This window comes from Vanellus vanellus (assembly GCF_965231255.1).
Source record: "Vanellus vanellus genome assembly, chromosome: 1".
Taxonomy (NCBI): domain Eukaryota; kingdom Metazoa; phylum Chordata; class Aves; order Charadriiformes; family Charadriidae; genus Vanellus; species Vanellus vanellus.
Window position 1 is genome coordinate 189,914,841 of NC_138905.1, and position 26,917 is coordinate 189,941,757.

At 39.4% G+C, this 26,917-nt stretch overlaps 1 protein-coding gene across 2 annotated transcripts in view; it reads left to right on the top strand.

Annotated features, from left to right (window-relative positions):
- The window catches only part of GTF2F2 (general transcription factor IIF subunit 2), a 95,960-nt gene that overhangs the window by 61,750 nt on the left and 7,293 nt on the right, over positions 1 to 26,917 (top strand). For both annotated transcript variants that reach the window (XR_014269356.1, XM_082485922.1), the window contains exons 7-8: positions 15,873 to 15,972; positions 23,572 to 23,715. Coding sequence is in view for 1 of the 2 variants with exons in the window: in XM_082485922.1 (XP_082342048.1) it covers positions 15,873 to 15,972; positions 23,572 to 23,715 (244 nt within the window). In the remaining variant the exon portion in view is untranslated. The remainder of the gene's footprint in view (positions 1 to 15,872; positions 15,973 to 23,571; positions 23,716 to 26,917) is intronic.

Sequence of the window (26,917 nt, forward strand, 5' to 3'; positions counted from 1 at the left end):
ACTTGTTCCATACCTCTATGAATTTATACTGGGGCATACTAGTGCCCCAATATTTCTTGTTTCATTTACTGTCCTTTCAAAGAAGAGAAGACTGCCATTTTTAATGAAATACTGTTTCATTAATTGCAATATCTTACTGGCCTGGACATAATAATCCTCACTACTGAGGATACGTAGAATACCAGTGCTGAAATCTTACCTTGGCTTCTCAAGCATTTAGCTCAGGTTCATTTTTGCGATACCAGTTTATCAGATGAGCATCTAACCAATGTGTCATCCTGACTTTTCAGCTGCTGCTAAGAATGGGTCTTGTGTATGAGACGTCAGCGTTTCTGAAGTCATCTGGCTGGCTGCCCCCACGGGTGGGTGGCGTGGGGAGCTGGCTGGCCTGGGAGTGCCGGGCTCTGGCATTGCCGGGCAACTCACACGGCTGGACTACCGGAGGGAGACAAGGCACCGCGGATGCTCTGACAGCTCCTGGACTGGAGTCTAAGATAGTTTTTGTCAGTTTTGTCACCACAACGAGCCATGGAAATTATAGTTGTGAAATGACAGCAATTGCATTAATTTCAGTCAGCAGCTGCTGAGGATACTGGGAAAACATATTTTGTTTTGAGAACATCATGTTTGGGTTTCCAAAACAAAATTTTGAAGGATTTCTGTTCCATGAAAACTTTAAATGTTGGCTTACCTCCTGAATCAAGGTGGAGTTTTTTTCTTGAAAACAGAAAAAGCATGTAATAAAAATTCAGATTTCCAGCCGGCTCTACTTACGTTTCAGTTAGAAGATTATTCCTCTTTTTTTTCTACATATTATTAGTAAGAAACTTTATTACGTCTATGCTTTTTGCATTTGTATTTCTCATCACTGCAATGACTCTTAGCGTCCCAGTGTGCTGCTTAAATTTTCTTTTGCCTAATTTCGTTTCATTACTTCCTTGCACAGCCTTCAAATAACTTAACTGCTTTTTTGTTTACACCCTTGACATCCACAAATGATGATGCTTTTCAGTCGTTCTGTAGCTAAGCTATACCTATTTGTCTCGTAGTCTTCTGATTACAGAGTAAATATGCAGCTATGGAAAATACACATTCTCTAATGTATATTAGTAGAAGCAGATGGTGCAATCTGTTCATCGATGGAATTCAGTTTCTAAAACTGATTTAATCTGGTTTGCAGCAAATACCACTCTGGTACCGTCTGTCATGGAACATGTGCAAAGGGAGAAGTCCCATTTCAGGTTGTTTGTATTTTCATTGCAGTAAGGTGTTTATTTCATGTGTTTAGCCTGGGTAACACATACCAGAACACCTATTGTAAAGTCATTTTGTTTAAATCCACAAGACTACATTCATTGTTGTTTGGTATTTTTGTATATTATTATTTTTCGTTACTCATTTATTTAAAGCTGTGTACTGCTGGTCCCTTTTGCAAACCTAGTTTTCATGCAGCCATTAATAGAATTTCCACTCGAGAAGAAAGGATGGCAAATTATTTTTTTAATTTGTGGAAGTGGAGAGGAATTTCAAATTAATTATAACAGCGTTTTGCATAAGTTGGCATTTTTCCCATTGTGAAAAAGAAGTCTCCTCTTCAGAATGGAGGCTTTTCCAGAATTATCAAGTCCAGAAAAGCTGTTTGTGTTCTGTTTCTGCTAAGCCAAGTGCAGAAAAGAATACAGTGTGTAGTACCTGTCTTCTTCAGCTCAGACAGATCCTGTAACCTCTAAAGCAGAAACTACTTAGGCTGAAATGATGAATTGCCATAGAAGTCTTGAGGCTCTGTATAGCTGTGAAGAAACATGCTAGCAGAGACAGCTTTCTTCTCCCCACTTACCACAAACACTAAATGTTTGCAGCTCTGGATACAAATTTTGCAAGCAATAAAAATGGGAAAGCAATAGGTAATTTATATCCCATTTCCTCCTGCACTGAAGGATGTGGGAATCCTCCAAAATCTTGTGGAGTTAAAATCAAAGGGTGTGGTAGACTAGAGCAAGTGGTCTGAAAAATAATGCAGAAATAACATCCATTTGGAAGAAACTTGTTAGGCTTCTTACCGTTCTGAGTAGTTGTTTGACTATTCTCTGCATTCTGAAAATTAAATATTTGCTACAGCTGTTTCTTTCTTTTAAGTGATTCTGTTTTCCAGTTCTTTTCTCTAGAGTGTCCTCAGCTCCTCTGGACTTAGGGCAAGAATTTAAAAATCGATCTCCCACGCATTTTAAACACTGTCCACCAGCTCCAAAGTTGTCAAATGCCACGATTTTCACAAAAGATGGTTTGTTTCCCAGTTCCCCTAGACATGCTTCTAACTTTATTTTTGTACAAACCTGGAAATGAATACATGAGAAAAATTAATATACGTACTTCAAGGTGACAGTATTTTGTAAAAAGAAAGGAACTTAATAGGAGACGTATGAGTGGGGAAAATAAAACCTGCCGTTTTGTAAAGTAGTAAGCATACGTGATATACTGTGATAGTTCCTAAAAATACACCATGTATGCCACTGAAGGGAGGACAGATACCCAGCAGTTCACATCATTCTGAGCTGATCTATATTTACTGCTGCGTATCCTCTGCAGTGAGCGTATTGTTTAGTGCAGAGTACTTCTTACATCGGTGTTAAATGTTTTTAAAAAATTTACAGCTCTCAAAATCCCAAGGTAACTTTTAATAAAGTTACAAATTTTTTACCGTTTCTAAGTGTCGTGGGTTGACCTTGGCTGGCCGCCAGACGCCCACCCAGCCGCTCTCCCACTCCCTCTCCTCCACAGGACAAGGGGGAGAAAATAAGATGGAAAAACTCATGGTTCGAGATAAAGGCAGTTTAATGAAAGAAAACAAAGGCTGTGTGCGGAATCAAAGCAAAAATGGAGGAGATTTATTCTCTACTTCCCATCAACAGGCGATGTCCGGCCGCTTTGTGGGAAGCAGTGCCCCAGTACGTGCAGGAGCTGCTTTGGAAGACAAACGCCTTAATAACGAATGCCTCCCTCCTCCTCCTCCTCCTTTCTGTTAGCTTTTATTGCTGAGCACGACATCGTATGGCACAGGATATCCCCTCGATCGGCTGGGGTCAGCTGCCCTGGCTGTGTCCCCCTCAGCCTCTCGCCCACCCCCAGCCTACCGCCCTTTGTGGGGTGCCGGGGGGACAGGCAGCCTTGGTGCTGAGCGGGTGCTGCTCAGCAGCAGCCAACACATGGGTGCTGTACCAACGTCCTCCTAGCCACCATACGGGCTGCTATGGGGAAAGTGAACCCCGTCCCATCCAGAACCAGTATGCTAAGATACGTCTTTTTACACTGCTGTTTGACACATATGTACACACTGATTAAAAAGAATAGATTTTTTTTTTTTTTAAAACCATACTCTTTCCTCAATAATAACAATTTCACAGTATATTATATTTCATGTTTGGATTACTGACTAACAAATTCACTTCCATGCAGGTATATGACAAACCAATGAAACTTGAGTGGAACATTTCTTCTTGAAAAAAAAAAAAAAATAAAAAAAAAAATATATATATATATGTATATGTTTTTTTCAATTGCAACCTTAGGTGTCATTAAGAAAAACTATGCAGAGCAGGCTTTAAAATACCCTGAAGCTTCTTTCAAGACTTTTTTTTTTTTTCTGTGAAGGACATACTCAACTAAATTACACATGCATGGAGTCTGCTTTCACACAGATCTCACAGACAAACCCAATTATGCAGCTTCCTATTAGGGAAGCTAGACAACGTTTGTGCTTCAGCCATTAACTGGTTTTGGAATTTGTCATGCCAGACAAATCTATAATCAAATCTGTGGGGTTTTTTATTTAATAACAGAATAGGTATGGCTTCACAAAGTCTGGGTGAGTTTCTTTGTGTTTGCAAATAACAAGCACTCTTCTGAAAATCTCTAATTAAGAGGAGAATACTAATATAGCAGAGCTCAGGAGTGCATGGAGCTAAGTTTATTTCTTAACAAATAAGCTCTCTAGGGAGCGTTCAAAAGATAACGTTCTGAGCTACCAAGCTTATGTTGTTGTTGTTTTCTCCAAAACAAAGGCAAAGTTGGCTTTTAAATCGTATTTTTAAAATGCAAAATTAAATCTTACTTTTTCTGGGCTCAGTTGCCTCAAAACCTGGTTGTGTCCTTGTTGTGCCTTGTGGTCATTGGTGTGTTTTTAAAAGAAAGATATTTTGAAATAACTTTGAGAATTGTTGATATAAAGTTGTAGCGGAGCTCGAAGCGGAGTCGTGAGCCAAAGCCTCCAGATCCTGAAGGTATTTTCAAAATACAGAGTGAGAGCTCTTATCAGGGGTTAGCAGTGATACAGCCGTGGCTCTGATGAGCACCGTACACCCCAAGATGATGCACAGAATCCCAGTTATGCTTTTTAAGAAAATAACACTCACGTTTGCCCACTGCAGCAGGGTTTCAAAGACCAGACCTCGAGGAAGGTGACTCGAGCCAGGCTGAATGAGGCAGGGCTGGTGTAAAACCCTCCTTCGCACAGCCTGGCGAGCGGCAGCAGAGGTCTGCAGCGGGTGGCCCTGTGGTGGCTCCTCTCTCCCCATTGCCATCACCTCCCATCCGCAGAGCAGCCCAGCAGCTCCCACCCCTATTCCTGCTCGCCGGGGTCCCTCCGCACGGCCGGTTTGTGCCTCTGGCGTTCCCCCAGCCGTGTACCCCCTTGCTCTGCCAGTCCCCACTCGAACATCAGCTGAGAGATGTCATAGCAGCGATTTTCAAGCGGAGGCAGGCAGGTATGTAGTGTATCAGGAGAGGGAGCTGGGGAGGCACTTGTTTTGCAAAATAGGAGGAGGGAAAATGTAATTAAACTATTTGAACAAATACAGCAGAGCAGCAGTGCTGTACAATTGGCAAAGGAAATAGAGTTGACGGAAAGAATGATGATTAAGCTTAAAAAAAATATCTGTTTTCTGCTTTAACTGATACATCTTTCAGTCTGCTCTTTGGTTTGCTGTATTTCTTTTTTTTCTGCGTCTTGCAGGAGAAAGTGGTAAGTTTTCTAGTTGGAGGATAAGCAAGACTGCTTTTTCGCGTGGACTATGGAGAAAGACAGGTTTCTCTCCCTTCCTGTGTTTGCTCTGTTGTTAGCAGAGGCTTCCTAGGGTTGCTGAGCCTACACAGCCTTTCTTTTTAACTTAATTCTGATTTTGTTTGGATTAAGCGTGTTTTCAGTGTTCAGTTAAAAAACAATTTGGTTCTCTTTATTTGCAGGAAAGAGTGTTGGGTGGGGTAATTCAGCAGTTCAATGTGAGCTAATTCAGCGGTTTAGTGCGAGCATACGGTTAAGCTATTTAACAGTAGCTGAACTGTGCAAGATTACCTTTTAAGCTATCGGTGGCAGTATATAGACATTAACACATAGGCGTGCACAATGTTTTCTTCCCTGTAGTTTCGTTTCAGTGCCCTTTGCAGCAGTCCCTTGCTGGTTGTTTCCAGGTTTATTTTAACAGAAGAGAGGTGAATGTCCTCAGAAAGGCATTCTGCTAGCTGGCATTTTAGGTCTGCAGGCTAAGGAAGGAAGAGGCAGAGAAAAACCTCGAGGATTTGAGCCAGCTAGGTTTTCTAGGGAAGCAATCCAAATGTTTCCCAGATTGCCACAAACTGTTAAATTGTTTACAGTAAATTTTAACTGGAAGATCCCCAATGGAGCCAGATGCCGTGGCTGTTTGCAGAGCTATTGGGGGAGTGGTGAGGTATCTGGGAAAGTGGAGTTTTGGAGACGGGAGTGCGTAGTCGGAGGCAGAGTGCTGGCAGCTGTAACTCCCTAAAGACATTTTGCGGGAGAAGGGGAGGAAAGGTTCAGGCTGAGGAGAGTTAGCTGAGATGCTGTAGGGTTGTTTGTTTGGGTTTTTGGTTTTTTTTTTCATTTGACGACTTGTAGCCAACAGTCTGCCTCTTTCTTTCCAGCTTCTCTTCAGCTACATGAGCAGTTTCATCAAAAGAATTGCATAGTGAATTGACTGAGCTTATAAATCATCCACCTTTTTACCAATAATTCAGGACCTAGGCCTTTCAGGGTATGGTAAAAACGTGGCTTTTCTGTGTAAGAGACTCATTCCTAAAATTCTCCTTTCTTCTTTCCACTTGCAAAATGTTACACCGTTTCTGGAATTGCAGACAGCGACAAGAAGTGTTTGGCTTTGTGTTGCCTGGACTTACAAGTCCCCATTATTTATACCATTGTTTTCAAAGCAGCAACAAGCACTGCAAATTAGTTTTGGCAGAAGAATGAAGATGATGTGATTTTGAGATGAGTCTATTTATTTTGCTTTTAGAAATAATTAAGAGTTGAGGATTTAAAATTCCTCTTCTAAAATCTAAATTGAAATAACGTCTAACTATTAAATCCATTCTTTATAGAGAAATGTGAGGACTGAGGAAAATGGGAGCAGGAAAAACTGCATCTTTGAAAATGGAAATGGGAAAGGAGCCTTCATCTTTAAAAACATCATAAAAAGACAGACATACAGTGATTCTTCATAATTTTTGGTTTTTTGAATCACGACAGGATGTTTTTCTATAAATGATGTAGCGTAGCAAAATTGAAATTATGAGCCTGAGGTATCAGGCTCTTCAGTCAGTAGTACACAGGAGAAAAATTTAGATTATCATTTCATGATTAGAATGATCATTTCTGTCCTTAAAATATATAAATACCTGAAGGTAACTTCATTTATAAAGATCTGTTTTTTCTTGGTTTTTACATGAGGTGTCAGGTCTTTTCTTCCCTCTTTCCTCCTCAGGCATCCAAGCATAATAATGGCACTAACTGGTTTATGATATCAAAGAAAATATTCAAGATTAAGTTTTTATTAAACAGGAAACAATTTCTATCTGCAAGTTCCTGAGTACCAGTGCACACACTTTCAAACACATTGTTTATTTGTATTAGTGGGAGAGTGGGCAACCCAGGGTAGTCAGGACAGACATAAAATACAGAACCTGATGGTCCCCAAAGTTTGGATAAGAATAGGACTCCAAATGGTGTAATCTTCAGAAAAGTGTACGTGGCATAACAGGGTGCAGAGCTGGGAACAGGGCTTGACTTTAAACACATCTTATCCCAGGTTCCTGTTCAAAAATGTCAAGGGCACAGGCATCATTTGTCACCTAGATCAAAACTCAAAGTGCTCAGCACGCACAGGGTTTAACCCTTTTACCCGTGCTGTTGTTTTTAGCCGTCTGCATTTTGTCAACGGTGCTTCAAATACTTTATTTCTCAGTTGGCTGGCTTTGTTTGTTGACAATTTCGAATAAATGTCCCTTCAGGTAAGAGGCAAGAGATTTCCAAACACCTGGCTGTAAAGCAAGAAAAAGTCTTGAGCCGACAACAGGGGAGATAAAACTGTTCCTTACACTTTTGCCTTGAAAATAATAAGTACACTTAATATCTTCATATGTTTTTGCATGTATTTAAGCTCACTTGTACATTTTGAAGAACTCTGACCCCTCCCCAAAACCATGCAGTCTTTATTTTCTTTTCCAACTCACATTCTAAACCATCTAGTAGCATAAAAGAGGAAGAAGTGATGTTGTAATAGTTGTTTCCTAAAGGATCTTTTTTGATAGGAACAAAATATGTGTGCGTGCATAGTTAAAATTCTATGTGACCCTTTTGAAAGGAATTACATCTGGCTTTAATTCAGGAGGATAGTCTTCAGATTAAAATTAAAGGAATGGGCTTTTCCTATCCTGCCTTGACAGCTAATGACTCACTTTTCCTAGATCTTCAGTCTTTGCTTTCTGTAGTATTCATAGTGGGCTTGTGAGATTCCCAGTGCTTCCCCTGAAGCAAGGATCCACTTTCGCTGGTTCTTCATTCCTACCAATATTTAAGACATGGACATCTGCATGTGTTGTACGGACTGCTGTACAGACGATGTGGAATGGTTAGCTCAGAGGTAGAGGTCTGTAGATCTTCGCGTGCATGTCTTAGCTGAGCAAACCCAAAGGGTAACTAAGACTTTTTAACCTACTTTTTCCCCTTCCTTGCTGTTTTTCTGCAGTACGTCCACCAGACTCTTCTTCCTATTATGTCTTGCTTCTCTTCCAGCCTCTCTGTCACCTACCTCTATTTTTCCACACAGGACTGATGTGTGTCATTTACATCTGCGTGGCTCTTCAGAGCTGTCTCTGAAATTTCACCTGCATTCCCATTTCTTCTGACATGCTGCCTAATTTCTTCTGCTTGGTGTACCTTGTCACTCTGCCAGTCTTATGCCTCGTCTCGTGCCTGTGCTCATGGTAGCCCACATGCACTGACCAACGGAAAAGGACATCCAGATGTTACTTGACCCTAGTTTTAGACCTTTCTGTCACTGGAATAAGCCACAATTACAGGCCCCCTGGTATAAAATTGTACTGTGTCCCGCAGTGTTATCCACTTAGAAACTAAGGTGAGGTGCCCCTTATAAAGATACAGAATGTAACAGAGCGTACATGGACGCACTTGCACCCTGGCTTAGTCCTTGGAGAAGACTGTCCCCTCTAGTTCTGCTTTTATTTATTCTTGAACTCGATCTTCTCGCTTGTGTTGGGATTTCTGTTGGGCTGAAAACTGGGCAGAACAGAGACGTTCAGGGTGTGTGTATTAATAAGAAAATGTTGGAAGTACGGTAGGAACCAATAACGGAGGGTTTGTTTCCCTTCTGGGCACAAACTGATTGAATGTGCTGACCGTAAGATGGAAAGGACTGCAAAATCCTGACATTTGCAACAAGAGCTGCAGACTTCTCTGCTTTTCCAGAGTACATGAATGGTAATAAGGAAATGTTTATTTCTTTGCAGTAAGTGATAGGATGAGAAGAAACAACCTCAAGCTGTGCTGGGGAGATTTAGATTGGATATTTGGAAAAATTTCTTCACCGAAAAGGTTGTCAAGCATTGGAACAGGCTGCCCAGGGAAGTGGTTGACTCACCATCCCTGGAGGTATTTAAAAGATGCATAGATGTGGTGCTGAGGGATGTGGTTTACTGGTGGACTTGGTAGTGTTAACTTTACAGTTGGACTCAATGATCTTAAAAGTCTTTTCCAACCTAAATGATTCTATGATTGACCACGCAAGGCCTTTCCGTTGATCCACAGCAGGACAGCAGTGGAAGGGCCTTTTCACCTTCAAGAGAACAATGATAAGTTGATCCAAGTCCTCCTGGAAGAGCAAGGAGGGTGCAGAGGCTGCCGTGCTTCACAAGGGTGAATAGGCATCTGCGCCCTTAAAGGTATCTGGTCAAGGACCCTTTTTGGTGCAAAAAGGGGTGTTGAGTAAAGGGGGGGAAACAACAAACAAAACATACAGAGACACAAACCTGGACAGACAATCCTAACAGAGGCAAAGACAAGAAACAAGCAGATCTCTTAATTTTCTTCATGCTGATTGCATTAGGGCATCACACTGTTTAAAGCGGGGCATCAAATAATAGGGAAAAGTTATTCAATTATATGACTCCTAGAATGCTAAAGTCTGTCTTACTTTATCTTTACATTATTTATCTTCACAACTTCAAGCCAAAAGGTTTTTAATCATTTGCAATACTAAACTCAGAGAGGAAAAAAGGGAGTTTAGTGGTTTAAAACAATTATTCCTATTCTATCAAATCAGAAAATAAAATGCATAAGAAATTGTTACTTATTGTTTATTTGCTATTCATACCGTCTCACGTTCTGTACTGGAGAAAGATATGTAGAATTGGAGTCTTCAGTTATGATTGTGGTGCTTGTCTCAATATTAGACATGAAATTATCTTATATTCATATGATTCATTGCTCAGCCTTCAACATATATAGTTGAAATTGTCAACTTCAGAAAAATCTAATAGGTTTCCTGAACATAAAATAATTACAGCACTTTTCTTGAAATGCCAGGATTTCAAGACTTAAAATTAGCTATAAATCATATTCTATATTAATAATTTGGAACACCTCGTTATTTAACGCTGGCAAATGCACTTCTTAATGCCATTTCCATTCAGCTTATCCTCTTCTCTGTCTGCCTGCCTAGGCTTTATAAATGGAGACAGACTCACTTTGCTTTGACTGGGTGTGTGTGCTGGAGTAACACTCAACATCTGAAGGAGAATAGTCGATTCATCCATGCAACAGGCTGCAGTCATCCACCTCCATTTAATGTGAGACAGTAGAATTTTCTTCTTACAACAAAACACCACATGCTGAATTTGCATGTTGCTAGTTCTTATCTTTCAGAAAATATGACATTGTTTTGTGCAGCAACAGGTGGTCATCATCATTATTAGGTAACATGTATTTTTACCGATGAAGTAATTCTGGTAGTTTCCTATGTTGCTTGTGGTTGGGCATTGCCATGGGGTCGCTTTAGCCGGCTGTGCCCCACAGGGTGCTGACTTCCCTTAGTTCTCACAGAATTACAAAAACTTTACATTTCAGCATCTTGTAGGAGTTTTCATCTCTTGCTCATCATCTGCTCACTTCTTATATTATTAATATTCTTGCTTGGAAGAAAAGTTAGAAAAGAGGCTGCCTGAACCTCAGCGAGGTGTGGTAGTCCAAATGAACACAAGAGAAGTAGGTGTGAAGCTGAAGAGAAGTAGGTGTGAAGCTGTATTGTTACATTTATTTTATTAGCCAAATGGGGAAGCAAAGAAAAAACTTTGTCGCCTGTATCAGATATCATGAAACTTCACGTAATCATCTGCCTGTGTCTGGTTCAAGTACAGAATTACTGAGAAAGGAACTAAGAGAGCATTAGTCCTTGGCTTTCACTCCCATGGTACTGGGCTGGGAACTTCTGCGAGGAGTCAAAAAAAAAAAAAAAAAAAAAAAGCTGCAAAACTATGCGAAGTTGGAGAGCTTGTGTTTCTTCCCCTCCAAAGGTTTGGGCAGTGGGTCTGCTTTTTTCCAGTGCATCTCTGTTGGGTGATATTGCAGAGAGAGAAAAAAACCCAAATTTTCCTTTTTTGCAACAATAAGTTTAGCTTCTTACTTACTAGTGCCCTGTGTAAATACAGCCAAGCACAGAAAGGTATTGAAATTTTTCAGTCCTGTCCGTACAATAATTTATTTAGAAATGTCAAGAATTCAAGCCCTAGCAGCATTTCTGGTTAATACCTGCTTCTAATCGTTGAAATATTTGTTTTGTGGTGGAACATTAATCACAGGAAATCATCTATTCTAAAGGTCTTTTGGTTTATTTTTTATTGCTGGAAGATCCATATATTTAAAAGCCAGTGAGCATCTCCTCCTAGGAATGTACATATTGCCTTCATCTGTCTCCCTTTATGAGCCTGCTGCGTGTTGACAAGTCCTATAGAATTATTTCCAGCCTGTTTGAATGTTTTTTCCCCTTATACAACTGCAGGCACAATGACAAATCAGAGTGGCAGTATAAAACTTATTTTGCTGGGAAACGACCGTGGTGAATTCGATGCCATGCTGGTTACTTGCTGTATTTCAAGGCAGAAGAGCTATATTTGATCTTGGGGGTGGAAGAGAAAACCGCAGTGTGCAGGCTGGTGGCTGCTCTGTCGCTAATTTGTTGGCGGATTTAGGAAAAAAAAATCTGCATTCTCTTTTGATTTTTTAGGCCAGATATTAGTATGAACTATGGCACTAGCTGTTTCAACAAGAGTCAAGTGGAAAATTTAACTCCTCGGAGAGTTGTGTGTAGTTCTGAGCCATAACTAAGGCTTCTAACTGTCACACTCCCGCAAATCGTAACAAAGTGTAATAGGTAAAAAGTCACTGCTCCTTTAAATCAGTGTCACCAGTGACTCAGAATATCTATTGATTTTTTTCTTATTATTCCTACTAGCAGTTTCAATTAAGATTCAGCAGATCCACTCTGAGAAAACCCTGTACAAAATGCTTCATAATACTTGCTTTAATACTGCTTTTTAAATTCTGTTTAAGAAATGAGCATTTAAAAGTAATTGTAACATGTTAAAAGTTTGGTCTAAAAGGCTGACATAATGCCCAATTCATAGCTTTTGTAATAAATTTTTGAGTGTATAATTACTAGAATATATACATTTATATTTCATCAACTTTTTTCAAACAACAGCTATACAAATTTAAAAACTCAGTTATATTCACCCAGATGTAATACTTTCTGAATATGAGAGAATTATGGCATGATTTTGGGAAAAAAAAAAAAAAAAAAAGAAAGAAAAAACAAAACCCCAAAAACCTCCACACCATATTTTCCCTGCAAATAGTGGCAAATAGTGTCTGCACCAACACATCATCTGGACAAAAAGATTACAGGTTATTTGTCTTTACCCATTGTAATGTGCTAAGCAAATTTCTGTTCTTTATCCACACATGAGCCGTTTGTTAATTTGGGGTATATACCACATTTGTCATGCCCTTTACCTGTATTAGTGCATTTTGGGGAGGTTAACTCCAGCTGTGCAGCAGCTGTTGTTCCACATAGGATTGTGTGGCCATATTCCGTATGGAGGCCCGGTGGAAGGAAAGCACCACGAGGCTCTGTCGTTCTCCAGGAGATCTTGAAGGCTGCAGAAAAAGAAATGAGAAGGGCAGCCATTAGGGAGAAGAGCATGATGCATGTGTAGAATAAATGCATATTAATAAAAAGGTCTGCCTCCTGAGTCACTGTGCGCTTCCCATTTAGATTTCCATATTGGCATGTGGCAACTGCTGTGATCGCTTGCATTAAAAAGTAATGCCAGGGATGTAATATAGTTTTGGTTCTCCCTACAGCAATTTATCAACTAGGAACAGGAAAAATCATTAGGAATGTACTGTTAGCCAGTTTTCTAAAGACCATCTGAGGTCTGTGGGTCGTAATTTGGAAACTGTTGGCAAGAAACCTTGAAGTACAACAGGGATATCTCTGAAATTTCCTTCAGAGACGTGTACATTTGTAGATGGTATATTTGTTAGTTGGTACATGTAGATCTTTCTGAAAGCCGTCATTTCACAAACCAACTTAGATTTTCCATTTCCATTTTCACTTGGTAGGCTTCCGTCCCATTTCCTAAGCAGGCAAGAAGTTTTTCTTTGCTTTCAAGATTGTGTGCTGGGGAACTTCACATGTCAAAAGTAACTTCACTGCCATCAAGCTTTGGAGGCCTCTGAGAAGTGCATTAGCTCTCCTACACATTTGGTTTTCTACTGGTTTGGAAATTAGCAGGTTAAAATAAAAAACCTGAAATGCATATCCTGCATGGCAAGTGAAAAATGTTAAGAAATAAATTGCTGGTGTTCTTTCATGTAGAGAAGGTTTAATTTATGGAAGCTGCACTGAAATGGGTGATGAAATTTCCTGTATTGTAATTTTTAAATGCCAGAACAGGAAGAGACTTTCAACCCTGAGTGGTGTCCAAAGTTCATGACAGGCTCTAGGCTAAAGAACTATCAGTTGTATGCACGCTTAAATACCTAATTTATTAAGAAGCTGGAGAGGGGTTGACATCACCATTCTAAAGCTTTTCCTTCTGAGGACAGTCTGAGGTGTTCAATCCATATTTTCAGTGTTCTGGCATTTCATCATTGAAGGGCTACTGTTCTTTGGCTGTTTTCCTGAAGGAATGGAGGATATTGTAAATTTACGTTGTAAAGAGTAATGAATATAAAGCCCAGTGCAAGGAGGATTTAATCACAGAGAAATGCCACCATTGAAAGCCTAGCACTCCCCAAAAACGTCAGACCACCTGATGTATTTTAATATTGTTAGGAACCTTGTCTATTGCTTACCTGTGCTGCAGCTGTAATGAGAAGGACTCTGGAACATCACAAATCAAATATCTAAATCTGGTCCACATAAAGGTGGTGCCGTGGCCTTGGAGGCGAAAGGAGAGACAAGAATTCTCAGTTCATCTCCAGGAACCTCTGTCTCATGGACAGGGGCAGTATCAGTAAACGGGTTGAGTGGGAAATCTCCTTGACGGAAAGAAAAAATGTTGAGAGGGGAGAAGGGAGATGAAAAATAGCTACAGTGGGGGAGAGGGAGAACTGGAAAACTCCCCAGGTCAAAACAGTTGGAAAAAATGGTGAAGAACTGCAAGAGAAGATTAAAAAAAAAAAAAAAGAAGCCAAACTAAAAAAGAAACTAAAAATTTAAAAAGTCATTGAGACCAAAAAGAAAAAAAAAAGTAAGCAATGACGCAGTGGAGAAAGAGACAGATTTGGAAAAAAGATATTGATTTATCTTTAGCCTGTGCCTCTTTGTGAAATGTGAGTTTAGAAGACCTTTGGTAACTAGATCAATAAAATCTTTAAAATCATTTAATTAGATTGAAGGCCAAAAGATAAACTCTTGTGATAAAAACTTCTACCTTTATTTGCTGGAACAAGGGTAAAAAGCGTTCACTGCTCGTTTACCTTCTGATAGATTTTCTTTCAAGCTAAGAAAAAAGGTGCTACATTTGGACAGAAGGCATCATTGATGTACCTTCTCCTGATTTAGAAATGTAGAATATAAGACAATGGTCGCTTAAGGGTAATTAAAACTATAGAACGAATGACAAGTCTGCAAAGATTCAAGAGGAAGCAAGTTTCGATCCATGTAAGGACAAAACTGCCAGCAACTACTGTCCAGCCATACTAGCTATGAAAGATGAGTGGCTTTAGTTGTAGTTGCTACAACCAGAGAATTTATTTCTTAATTTAATGCTTACTTCAAATGTAATTTATTTAGGTTGTTCAGGTGTTGGAGGCATGCTGAATTTAAATTTAGCTTTTTGCGTCTACATTATATTTTTACGAAAAGAAATTTGTGATCTTAAACACTTACAGTATTTTTTAAAGTCCCGTCTGTTTTATCACTTTTGTGTTTTGCATTAATAAACATACAGTTATTATTTGCATTAATGTCACCAAATTAATTTTTTCTTTGGAACAATGCAAACATCACTGTACATTTATTGGGCTTTAAGTCTTTTATTGTGTTTAATGAAAATTGACTCTTCTGCCTATAAGATACACCTTTGGAAACAAAATAATGTCGCTGATGGTGACTTAGTTTTCTCTCAATATTAGTTGTATGCGCCATTAAGCTATTTTGTCTGAAGGGGTTTTGTCCTGCACCTTTCTAAAGCTTGGTTTCTTTCATCTTTGTTTCACGTGGTAATTCTTGCGTGTTAAACCTGAGTTAAATGGAGCACTCCTACACCATCACGCATAAGCTTTAAATTACACAGGGATGAGCTTGACAAAATGTGCTCAACCTCTGACCTTCTCAGAGTCTTCCCCGAACAGGACTGAAGGTCACCTTTCATTAACTGTATGACTGAGACTTGATTGTACGTTGGTTTGAACCTGGGTGGATTTCTCTGTCTTCACATTTTTAAAAGTGCTCGTAAAACAGTTATTTGTGCTCTCTTACTGCACTATAATGCCAAAAGAAAGGTCATGGAAATTTATATTTTTACATTAAAATATCTAAGAGGAGGTCATGGAGTCTGATCTTCACTGTGCTCTGGGAGTCAGCAGAGGTGGATCCAAACTTTTTTCAGCCCTCAGCTGGGTAAGCTGAGAGATTCTGGGTTCATTTGGTCTGGCTTTCATCTTTTTTTAAGAGCACAGGCTTTTCTTCCACCTGAGTGCCAGGCTTTTGGAATAAAATTTGTATTCGGACATGGGTTTTCGTGTTTTCCCTTCACAATTCCTTGGTTTTTAGTATTTCAGTATCTTCTGTAGCACATAGTGTCCTAATAATCCATAGGGTCGTCAAGCAAAAATAGAGTAGGAAAAACTTAGTTCAGAAGAATGCATCTGTTTTGCCTTATGATTTGTTCACAGCTGACCTTTGATACGGGCTGGTTCGTACTTGCAGATTTTTAGAATTCATTTTGAGTGTGTGCTTGTCTGAACTTTTTATTAATTCTCTTCTTCTTTTCTTTTGCAGATTACAGATAGAAGAATCTTCTAAACCTGTAAGGCTATCACAGCAGCTGGACAAAGCCGTAACCACGAACTATAAACCGGTGGCTAACCATCAATATAATGTAAGTAGCTTTCAGTATTCTCCCCTATTCTCCTAGCCAGGAGTCTGGCTCAGGTCTCCAGAATCGCTGTGCTGCTGTCCTGCAGCCCTTTGGCTCACAGTTGGCCACTGTCTTTGGAAATGTTCCACCTTATCTGTTTTCTCCCTGATTTTGTCTTCTGGGGATCTTCTTTCTGTCTCGAGACCAACATCACCCCTGGGGCTAAGGTCTGCCAATTCTAACTCTCTCGTGTTACCTGATGGAGGGCAGACCACCTTTACCCGAGCCTTTTCTAGTGTCTTTATTACATTCTTCTTCTAGTCTTTTTTGAAATGTAATTTTGAAATTTGGGGATAAAAGGCAGTTCTGCCTTTGTGCTGTTAGATGTGGAAGCACTCCTTTGAGCCAAATAAAATACCGTATGGAGGTGAGTAAAAGACTTGAAAAGAATCATTAGTTTCCAGTCCTTTGCAGGAACTGGCAACAAGTAGAAAAGAATAACAGCTGCTAATTCTTCACAGTTTCATACCTTCATAGTACGTGTTATTTGCATCATTAGCTTTGTCAATATTACACCCACACTGCTGTTCCAGATCAGTTGATGTACATAAAAACTATAATGTCCTTTTTCTTAAAGATCCTCTTTGAGTAATTTGTATGTATGCATATATAATCGCTGTTGCTGTTGAATGTGAGAAATGTTAAGTCATACTGAAAATGAGTCACTGTGTTAGTCATTTAAACTTTTACACTTTTTATTAAGATTTTATTTACATAAAACAAATGACAATATACTGGATGGTATTTAAGCATTATTCTGAAAGGCAGTCTATTTCCACAGAACCAAAAATAATCGTTTCTCTCTCATGGGACTGTTTTGTAGTAGTTACTGTTCAAAGTGTGATCTATACATAGATGATCATACCAATAGAACTATTTCAGCTAAGGGAATGACATTTAACCAAAATAGTCACACTGGTATATCCTGCTATGCAAATGCAGTTTTATATGAGTATATTGCTTTATGATGCGGTTGTTATTCTCTTTCTTTAATTCTGGAATAAGCTACAGTGATGTACAGTGTCTGTCTTTAGTGGGGTTCTGTGCCATTTCCCTGACAGTAGCATAATTACAACAGTATGACTTCAACATGGAGACCGTCTTTGAATCTTTATTCCAGTTGCAAACTGCTGTTGTCGTATCATTACAGAAATTTAGGTCTTGTGTGAGACTCAGGGGGTATAACCAGCACGTAACCAGGCTTGTTAAAAGTTATGGTGCTCTTGGGTCCTAATTGTAATGGTTTTAGCAGTTACATAGCTGTCCATGTTAACAGAAATACATTGGCAGTGTGTTTACTTTTCATGTCTGCCTTAAAGGTGTTCTGATGGGAAAACTCTAGTAGGACATACTGATACTTGAGTCACTCTTGGCCATGCCTTAACTCTAAAGGCCCAGGCATGACTACTTCCTACAACACATTTCATTAACTCTTTTATTAAGGTTCGGGTTAGATGGCTGAAAAGATGTACGAGTGGGAGAACATGTCCATGAACATTTTAGACCTCTTGGTTACGTTTTTGTAGTGTTTTCAAGCAGCAGTTGCTTTCTTAAAACTTGCTGGTTTGCTTGTAATTATATGACAGCCCTGTTGGGGACTTTTCACAAGAAAGAAGGGAAAAAAAATGCACGAACTACCATACATGCTCATACATTCGGCCATCTGCAGGGGAGTTTCTGAGGAAAGAATGAGCATCTACTAAGAAGGAGTAAAATTTCCTGAAGGGAGATATGGGAGAAGATTAAATGGGGCTTGAGTGTGGCTGCTCCATGTACCCCTAAACGAACATATAGCAGGAAGGAAGATGGAAATACATTACACGTGGTTGGGAAATAGCAACAGCTTGTTTGAATACAAGGACAGGGAAAGTGATTTTTTTTTTTTCCCAAGAAATTATATTGAACCCATGTTTTTATTAGAAGAAATTGCTATTCCCTTGCGTTGCGATATACATCAGGATTATAACTTAGCCTTTCTTGTCTGGGAAGGGGACCTTCATTTTCTGTATATCTGTAGATGGTGCACATCTTTAAAAGGTTGCAATGTTAATGTTTTTGCAGCTGGAATTTTTCTGTGACAATTATTTTTTGTAACATAGCAGAAAAGTTCCCTAGTGGTCCTGGTTACCCCTTCAGAGGCTTCTTTGTGGTCTCTCCTCTTCCCACTCTCCCGTACTATAGAGGTTGGTACCTGTGCTCCGGGTGATGGGAAAACCTTTAAGACTTCTTTCAATCATCATCAGATGAAACTTCAGATTTAATCTCACTTCTCCATCACCTTTGTATCAGCTGTCTACCAAAGCAGTGTAATACATCAGCTTCAGTATTAATGATAACTTCAAGAAGGCAATTTTGGCAGCTTTTCAGCAAGTTTGGCAACATCCTGGGAAGGTAAACAAAGAGAAATTGATTTCTGTATGAAGTCTTGCAGGGATAAACTTGCAACTTCTGTACTCGGCAGCTTGTTCTAAAAGGGTCCTTTCTTGAAAGCAAATCGTATTTTAATGCTTTTGAAATTTAAAAACTTCATAATTTTAAATAAATTAATTAGTTTAAAATGTACAAAACATCCTGTTTGCAAAGAAAACAGGAAGGAAAAAAAATGAAAGGCTGCGCTGTAACTTGCTAAAAGCAGTGTATTCACAAGACAAAAAGAAGAAAACAGCAACAGATACTGTGCTTTTTTTTTTTTTTAACAGCACTTCACAATGCGCTCCGTGTTTTTAGACAACAGTGGGAGCTGTTGCTGAAGTTGGAGAGAAACGTTGGAGTGTTGCTAATTAAAATGTGGGCAACTGGGATGCCAGCTGCAAATAACTTTCCAACAAAGGGAGGGTTTGATATTCAGTTTTCTGTGTGAGTTGTTTTTATACATTAATGAATTAAGAATATTACAAAATTCACATTGCATTTGTATAGGGAACACAAACTCTCCTTCTTGATTTACTTTAGCTCATTCAGATAATGTAAAATAGAAGCTCCTACTGGGGAGAGTGTACCGAGGCACTAAAATAATAAAGAAAGAAGAATGCTGGGCATTACAATTTACTAGCAAAAAAACCCCACAAACATTGTGCTTTGGTTAAAAAGACTACTTCATGTTATTGTCCAGGAGACTGTTATTCATATAATTAGGATTTTATACCCAGTCATGAAATAGTCCTGTCAGAAACCTAACATCAGTGAAGGTAATGTTGAGAATTTCCTTATTGTTACTTTGTTCCTTTGTGTAGGAAGCATCAATTTTAAAGTGAGTATTTTTTTTCTGTACATGGAGAGAGTTGTAGCTAGTAGCCAGTTGCTAGCTAATCACATTTTCGCTATATGTCATTTGAAGAGGTACAAACAGTACCATGGATTTTTTGTTGTTGTTCTCAGAGATTGTCTTGAGAGTCCCAGTAGCTTTTCCCATTATGCCCATGTTACTTACCCGTTATTCCTGTAGCTCTGCCACATACAGAAGGAATAACCTCAGTGCTTTGCTCTTGTTCTTGCTCCTTAAAAACAAAACACAAACCAGAAAAGGAGGAGGTGGGTTTCTTCCATCACTTCAGCTTGACCTTCCACCTGAAACGGAGTTTGCAGTGTGTTTCTGTTTCTGCTTTTCTTCTTCTTGTTCATTTTGTTCTTGTTGTTTGGGGAGGTAGAAAATTGCAGAAGGGTTGGTAACAACAGGCATAATGGCTGCTGCTGGGGCAGAGTGATGCAGCCTGGCTGCCTTTGTCTTTCATACCACATCTTTCAACTGGTGTTTTTGAGTCAGAGAAAAGTTGCTGACCTTAAAAACAAATGCATAGGTCTATACACTGAAAAGTGACCTCAGATGTATGCGGGAACCCAGAAGTCAGTCAAGCTTTGCAAATAGAGATGCCTTCGTCTCTCCTACAATCTTCTGGACTTGACCTCTAAAGTATCGGACGCTTTTCTGGCAACAATTTATGGCTGGATAATCCATCGCCTCCACTTGTAAAATGTTAACATGTGCATATATTCACATTATTAAGTCCTCAGTCCTAGTCTCCCATAAGCCAGTGTCTCAAATGCAGTAGGGCTGTATCGAAAATCCACTAGAGTGTTGTTTACCAGTATCAGCCATGACCTGATCAGCAACTGCACAGAGAAACTGGAAAATTCTGTGGACCTCTGAGTCAAACTGAAACTCTGAAAACTCAGCCACAAGAAGGCCTGCTGCAGTTGATTGCAGTGGCTAATTAGAAAACTCTGCTTCCAGGAGAACATACTGTCAGTGTCTTGATTTTCGAAGAGGATCACATAAAGTTGTAGTTCCTGCTTTCCTTCTTATGTGAAGGGAAATGTACAATATATCCTATGGGACGGTAGTTCCTGTGTTTGACAATGAAATATCAGAGAGAAAAAATCTGGAGCAGTTTTCAAACAGGACCAAAAAATACTTGTTGTACCCAGCTAGATTTGATTACTTTTAATAATGTTCGGGTTGCTGTTGTTGACCTATTTTCCTCTGAAAACACAGTGTAATGTGGCGCTGTCTGCAACTTTGTGCATGCCAGGTAATTTCTCTACCTTGGTTTCATTCCATGTAGAATGATGATACCATCATACTTTGTGATGGTCTTACTCATTCATTTATTTGAAGCACTGTCAGTCTCATTACTTCTGGGACAGGGGTTTTGCCCTTAAAAAGCAAAGCAGTTTTCAAATACAAATAATATTAGAAAATAGAAACCAAAATCGTTCTTGTAGATGGAAATAGGACTTCCAAAATATACAGTGTAATGGGGTTCTGATCATAAAAGGTGCTTTTCAATGCTAGCGTGAAGTATCAGCTTTAGACTGTAGCCTGAGATGTGACATATTCATGTATTTTTTTAAGACTGAAGGGACAGCTATCATACATAAAATGCATGTCTTAAGCCCTGCGTATTTCACTGTCCTCAGGATACACCCGTGTCCTTACAGCAAGTCCCTACACTATTGCACTGAGTAGAACATGACAGTGGTAGTAGATGATTGCTCTGGAGAGATGGTTTCTCTGTCAGGAAAAATATAAATGCTCATCATATATCTTAGCAAGTTCTGACTTAAGCCAGGTGTAAATTAAAAGCATTTTTAATGCCACAAACTGACTAGTGTCAGATCTGATGAAGAAAGAATGCAAAGAACTTTTTGGCAATCAAACAGTTGATTTAGTGTATTGCTTATCTTGCAGGTAGCAGAAGAGACAAGCAGTCTCACACATCTCCTATTTCATCCTATATTTCATGCAGCAAAGGACCAGTCTCCTCCTACTTCCCGCTCTTTGTATCATTTCTTCCAGTGCTTCATACAGAAACCCTTCCTTACCTACCAGGACATGGGTGGTGCTGTAGGTCATAGTAGACTTTCAGGTGAATGAGATTTTCCCTACTTCTCCAATACCTGTATGACTATATATATACACACACACACCCCCAGTAGAGAACTGACCAACGGCTTTGTTGGTGGAGTTGCAAGGCAGAGCACACCCCAGCCATGCTGCTTGGTATTTTGGGCTTGTAGTTCTGAAGAGCGTCAGCTGAGTAGACTTGTTCATATATATTTCAACGCCGTTGCAGTTCTACTTCATGGTTTCACAACTAGATGCAGTCTATTTGCATTATACTCCGTAGTGAGAGTATACTGGTAGAGAAACAGAAATTAAATCCACATCAGGCCTTCCAAAGCTTACAATTAAAACCTTTTCCAGGTCAACAGAGGTTCCTAATGAATTGTCTGTTGTGCTTTCGGAAGAAGCAAATGTTTTGACACACTATTGTTAATAGCAAGGCCAGTGTCCCAGATTTGTGTTCCTACTCCAGTTTCTGTGGCGTAGCAGTTCTGCTGTAGATCATGGCAACCAAGATGATGTACTGTGAAGCTGTTTTACTTGATGCTACAGTTTGCTATTGTTGTAAAGCTATTACCATTTTAAAGATTTTTTTTTTAAAATGCAGAGGCAAAAGAGTTAAATAATTGCATCAAAGTCTATTAGTGGATAAAAATGAATTGTGTGGGTTTGTGTGGAGAGGTTGAATCTTTTATAACACTAATGGTTGGAAAAGCAGACAAGTATTTGGATGCCCAAGCCCATCTTAGGTTTTAAGCAGAAGCAACAGACTTCAAGCTACAGGTTGAGAACAATTGCTCTGTGTTCAATGTAAAGATGTACATTTGTTTCAGGATTTGAGATAGTTGGCTGTCCAGAGACGTGTGAGCAGCGGCAAAGGTGGTAATAGTCTTTAGCCACTTTGGGACAAATGCCAAGAGACAGTCTATTTTCACTCAGAGAGTAGGAGGGAGTTAGCTGGCAAGGAAGCATAGGAAAAAATAAATTGTGCCATGAAAGTAATCTCTTTTCTTAAAAATAAGATTTTTAGTATCCAGTAGAACTGTGAATTTTCAATTTTAGGCATCTTCTCTGAAGGTCTTACTTTTGAGGATCAGGTTTGAGACATCAGAGGCAGAACAACTCCCATACAAAAGCATCCCACTGGCAGCCAGACATGTGTCCCTTATTGATCACATGCATCTCTTCCGCTGTACATTGTGCTGCTTCGGATTCACCCACGTAGTTTGCCTGAAAGCACTTGATTACATGAATTATATTACCTTCTGGGTCACATTTGTCAGTTCCAAGGAGCTTGGTGGTTTTCTGTTATCGAGGGTGGTATTAGGGGTGGATGCGGTGATGTGGTGGCAGATGTTGCGGTTGGCGGTCTGCAGTGATTGGGGTTTGTTTGGGGTGTGTTGGTCTGTGCAAGTCTTGCTTCTGATGATGAATGTGAGGAAACGCAGGAAGTATTTTTGGACACTGGCAACGATAAAAGTTTCCACAAAAATACATGGTCATCTTGTGCAGATTATGATAGCTAAATACTTTTTAATATGCATTCTGAGATAGGATGATGTGTAGCAATGACAGGCATCTACTTCCTTGGGTGGCTTTTTTTGGACTACCATAAGTTTGTGTGTGCTTCTTAGGTTTCTCCTGAAGAGATGCCATCTGCGTCCTTAAAGTGCGTCTTCACTTGGTGAAGAATGGTTTTATATTGATGAAGTGGTCGCCTTGAGTGTTGTTTCTGGAACAGATGAGGCCGTGTCCAAGGGCCATTTGAGCACCCTTTGGACAGGTGGTTGTTATGACTGTGGATGTAGCTGTGTTGGTGTGTGGATTTTCCCAAATATGGTAATTTGTAGGTTTTTTGATATTTGTCATTATGCTTCAGAAGCTGATATCAACAGAGGTGGAGTGAAAATACCGTCTCAGTTTGGATTCCTGTATTAATAGTAATTCTCCAGGTTTGGGCTCTGTTTCTGGGGTTTTTTACTCATTAATGCAGAGATACGGATCTGAAAAGCCTATTGTGCTGAGGACAAAATGCTTAGTTTATGTTCATAAAAGAACATTCGAGTGCTCAAAAGAAAATTTTCCAGATGAAAAGCACTGAGTCATTGAACAGTGTTTTATTAAATAGATGAGGTTTTTTATGTCTTAATGTTCAGCACTGAAAATTATGCGGCATTACATATGAATGTCTTTAAAATGTGTTTTGTATCTGATAGATTGAATATGAGAAGAAGAAGAAAGAAGATGGAAAACGGGCTCGAGCTGATAAACAGCAGGTGTTGGACATGCTTTTTTCAGCCTTTGAGAAACATCAGTACTACAACATTAAAGACCTGGTGGATATAACCAAACAGCCAGTGGTATGTACTAGTAGTCTTGTAATATAACGATTTTCAGTAGTTAAAATTGTGTATATTTTCCATGTCCAGAAAATAGTTTAATGTATATTATATGCCTTTGAAACAGCTCTCTAAATGTCTTTTACAACAAATGGAAATCATCGAGTTTTTAAGTTCACCATTGTAGGACTGTGTAGGATACCATGCATTGCAGTGAGTATGCTTTTTCTTGGCAGGGGTGGTTTAACTAACCTAAACGGTCTCTTTCTTATTTAGGTTCTCTTTAATACTGGAAACCAAATTCTGTAATGCTCTGATCCTCCTCCATGCTACTCCTTCCCTCACTGAAATAATAGCTTAATTCTGTTGTAGTCGGTAGTAGAGAGCTTGTGTAAGTGGGTGGTCAGCCCTTCCTTCAGCCTCTGAACTTTATCTTCTTGACATAGCAGCAGGGGTTACTGTTTTTCTATGGGTCTAGAAAATTGTGTTTCATGGAATTGGTATTAAATACACACATTATCCATATTGGGAGCTCAGGCATCGTGTCAGCACCCCCAAAATCACTTGATTTCCTTTACAAATAGAATAATTTTTAGACTAGGAGTTGAGGGGGTTGTTATTTGGGGTTTGGGTTGATTTTTTTTTTAAACCGTTTTGATGCACAAACAAGAAAAGCATGAAGACGTGTGCTCACGTGATGATTGTGTTACCCTGCAGTGTCTGCCAGCTCCTTTATCTATGAACCCTAACTTTCCAGTTAACTTTCCCTTCTACCCCTGTTCAAGCTTTCCTTGAGCAGACCAGGCAGCAGCAGAGGCAGACAACGACACGTGAAGTATCTTTGGTGCTTTTGATGTTTTTCAATGCTGACTTCGATATCTATCCTCAACACAGCTGCATTTTTCAGAAAACTTAAAGGGACTTAATTATGTTTGAGTCTAAATGGAGGAACAATTTCAAAAGTTGCTAGAGCTAAGGCAGAAGAAGGAACAATGACAGCTGGATTCTGGAAAAAATTCTTCCTCTGTAAAAGAGGGGGAAAATGGAGATGCTTGTTGGTTTTGCTCACTTCACATTTGGAATTAAATTGAGCTGTATCAGAGGATTTGTATAATATAAGGTGTGCAATCTGTTCAGTTAAGAAACTGCACAAAGATATTACCCAATTCAAATACATGTAGGTTCACGGTATTCTAGTATCTTGGAAGAAACTAGTTGGATAATGTATTCGTGTCTTCTATTCCATTCATTTATCTAATGAGTCAACTCGTTCTCTGTGTGGCAGAGAAGGTGTGTAGATCATGGGAGCTGAGAAAGAGGAAGGAATCAGAGGAAGGTATGGAGGGAGTGGCAAGAAAAATTTAAGATTTTTCTTTTGTAAGAGATAGGTGTGACAGTCACTATCTCGATCACTTTGAATGTAAGTAGATGCAGATTTATCCCATCTAACATGGCTTCAGCTAGAAATAGTCACCCGCAACTCCCACTTAAGCCATGGGAGAACAAAAGCGTTCTTCCTCCTGTGATGTGATTTGCCTTTTGAATGTACCTGTCTCTGCATCAGCTCAAAGGAGCCTGGAAAAACTGTGCTTCTGACACAAGTTTCTTCATTAAGCACCAAAAGCTGGGCCAGATTAATCCAATCTTTGCCTTAGTTGCTGCCCTAAGGGTTAGATGTATAGGGTAGTTCCGTATTCTGTGTTTGCAAAATACCTCACATGAATACTTCTGTTACATTTATGATAAATTTCTATGCCTGTCTATACACCTCTGCTGTCATTATATGCTCCTGAGTGTATTCTGCCTGTAGTGTAGTGGATCTGTGCTGTGTCCTTTCATCTCAGCAAATCTAGCCCTTTTTTTTTTTTCCCAACTATTGTAGTAATACAGATACATTAAAAGGAAATCGTAAAGTAATTTGACCCAACATCACATGTTATTTGGGCTATATCTTTGCATTTCTTATTTGAGTCTCTCTACTGCTGGCTAAAAATCCCACAGGGCTCCTGAGAGTAGTCAAACCTTTAAATCCTCTTCCCTTGAGTGGACTGTGCGGTCTCAGTTTTGAGCTGTATGCAAGAGTGAGGGGTTTTGTGTTTGTTCCCAGCCGGGTTTTTTGTCCTAGGTGTTGCTGCCCTTCCAGCTTCCTCAGACCTGGATATCCTGAGAAAATAAATGACCGAAATCCTCTTCTTTATGCCTGCCTTCATTCACTGGGTAGCCAGTATGGTGATAAATTCAAAACTTTCTTTCAGTACATCCTCTACCTCTCATCTAAAGCTACCATAATTTCCCATCTGGGTTCCCGTTAAAAACTTTTGTAGGGAGTTGCTGTTGGTATCCATTTCTGTTTAAAAATACTATCCCTTGGTTCCTGCGGCTCAGCTGGTGTTTGCTCTGTGTGCGAGCATCCCTGGTGCCACGGACTTCAGCCTCTGGTGCGCAACTTTTGGATTTTTTCTGCAAATAAAGTATCTGTTTCTAATGCCCGCTGTGACTTTATTGTTCACAGAGCAGCTTTACCTGACAAAAAAATGTAAAATGCCAACAGGTGAATAGGCATATTTTCCCTGTGCTGTACAGAGGTTGGCTGCTAATTAATCTCTGCTGAGTGTTCACTGCTTTATTTTCTGTCATAGTGTCTAAGATTGTCTGGGTATGTAATTTCTCCTCTGAGTTTCTAAGTGTTGAGGTTATTTTCAGACACGAGGAAAAAATACGGCTGCTGCTGTCTTCTTAGTTCCTGTTAAAATGAAGTTCTAGGTGCTGACATCACTTGCTAATAATATTTAAAACACATTTGTCTAAGGGAATCAGCATCTTTGTTAATGAAGTAACAAATAAATAAGGGCATTTTTCTTACAGGACGTTATATGTAAATAGTAAATTAAACCCTTGCTACAGAATACGTTGCATGTTACACGGGAAGTTGCTGCCATCTTTATTTTGCAATCGTGAAATCACAAAGCAAGTCTGCTCTGAATGAAAACTACTGTTATATTAAGGAAACCTGGTTGTTTTTTTTTTTCCTTTTTAATGAAAAATAACAATTTGCAGTAGTAGGCAAATCTGTTGCCACCTACCCAGATGTAAATACCAAGTTCTCCCTGGAAATATTGCCGTAATTCTAGATTTGGACTTAATAGCTGAGAACATAACATGCATTTTATGTGAGCAACCAAATATTTGTGAAGAATGGAACCGGTGGTCTAATATGAACTTT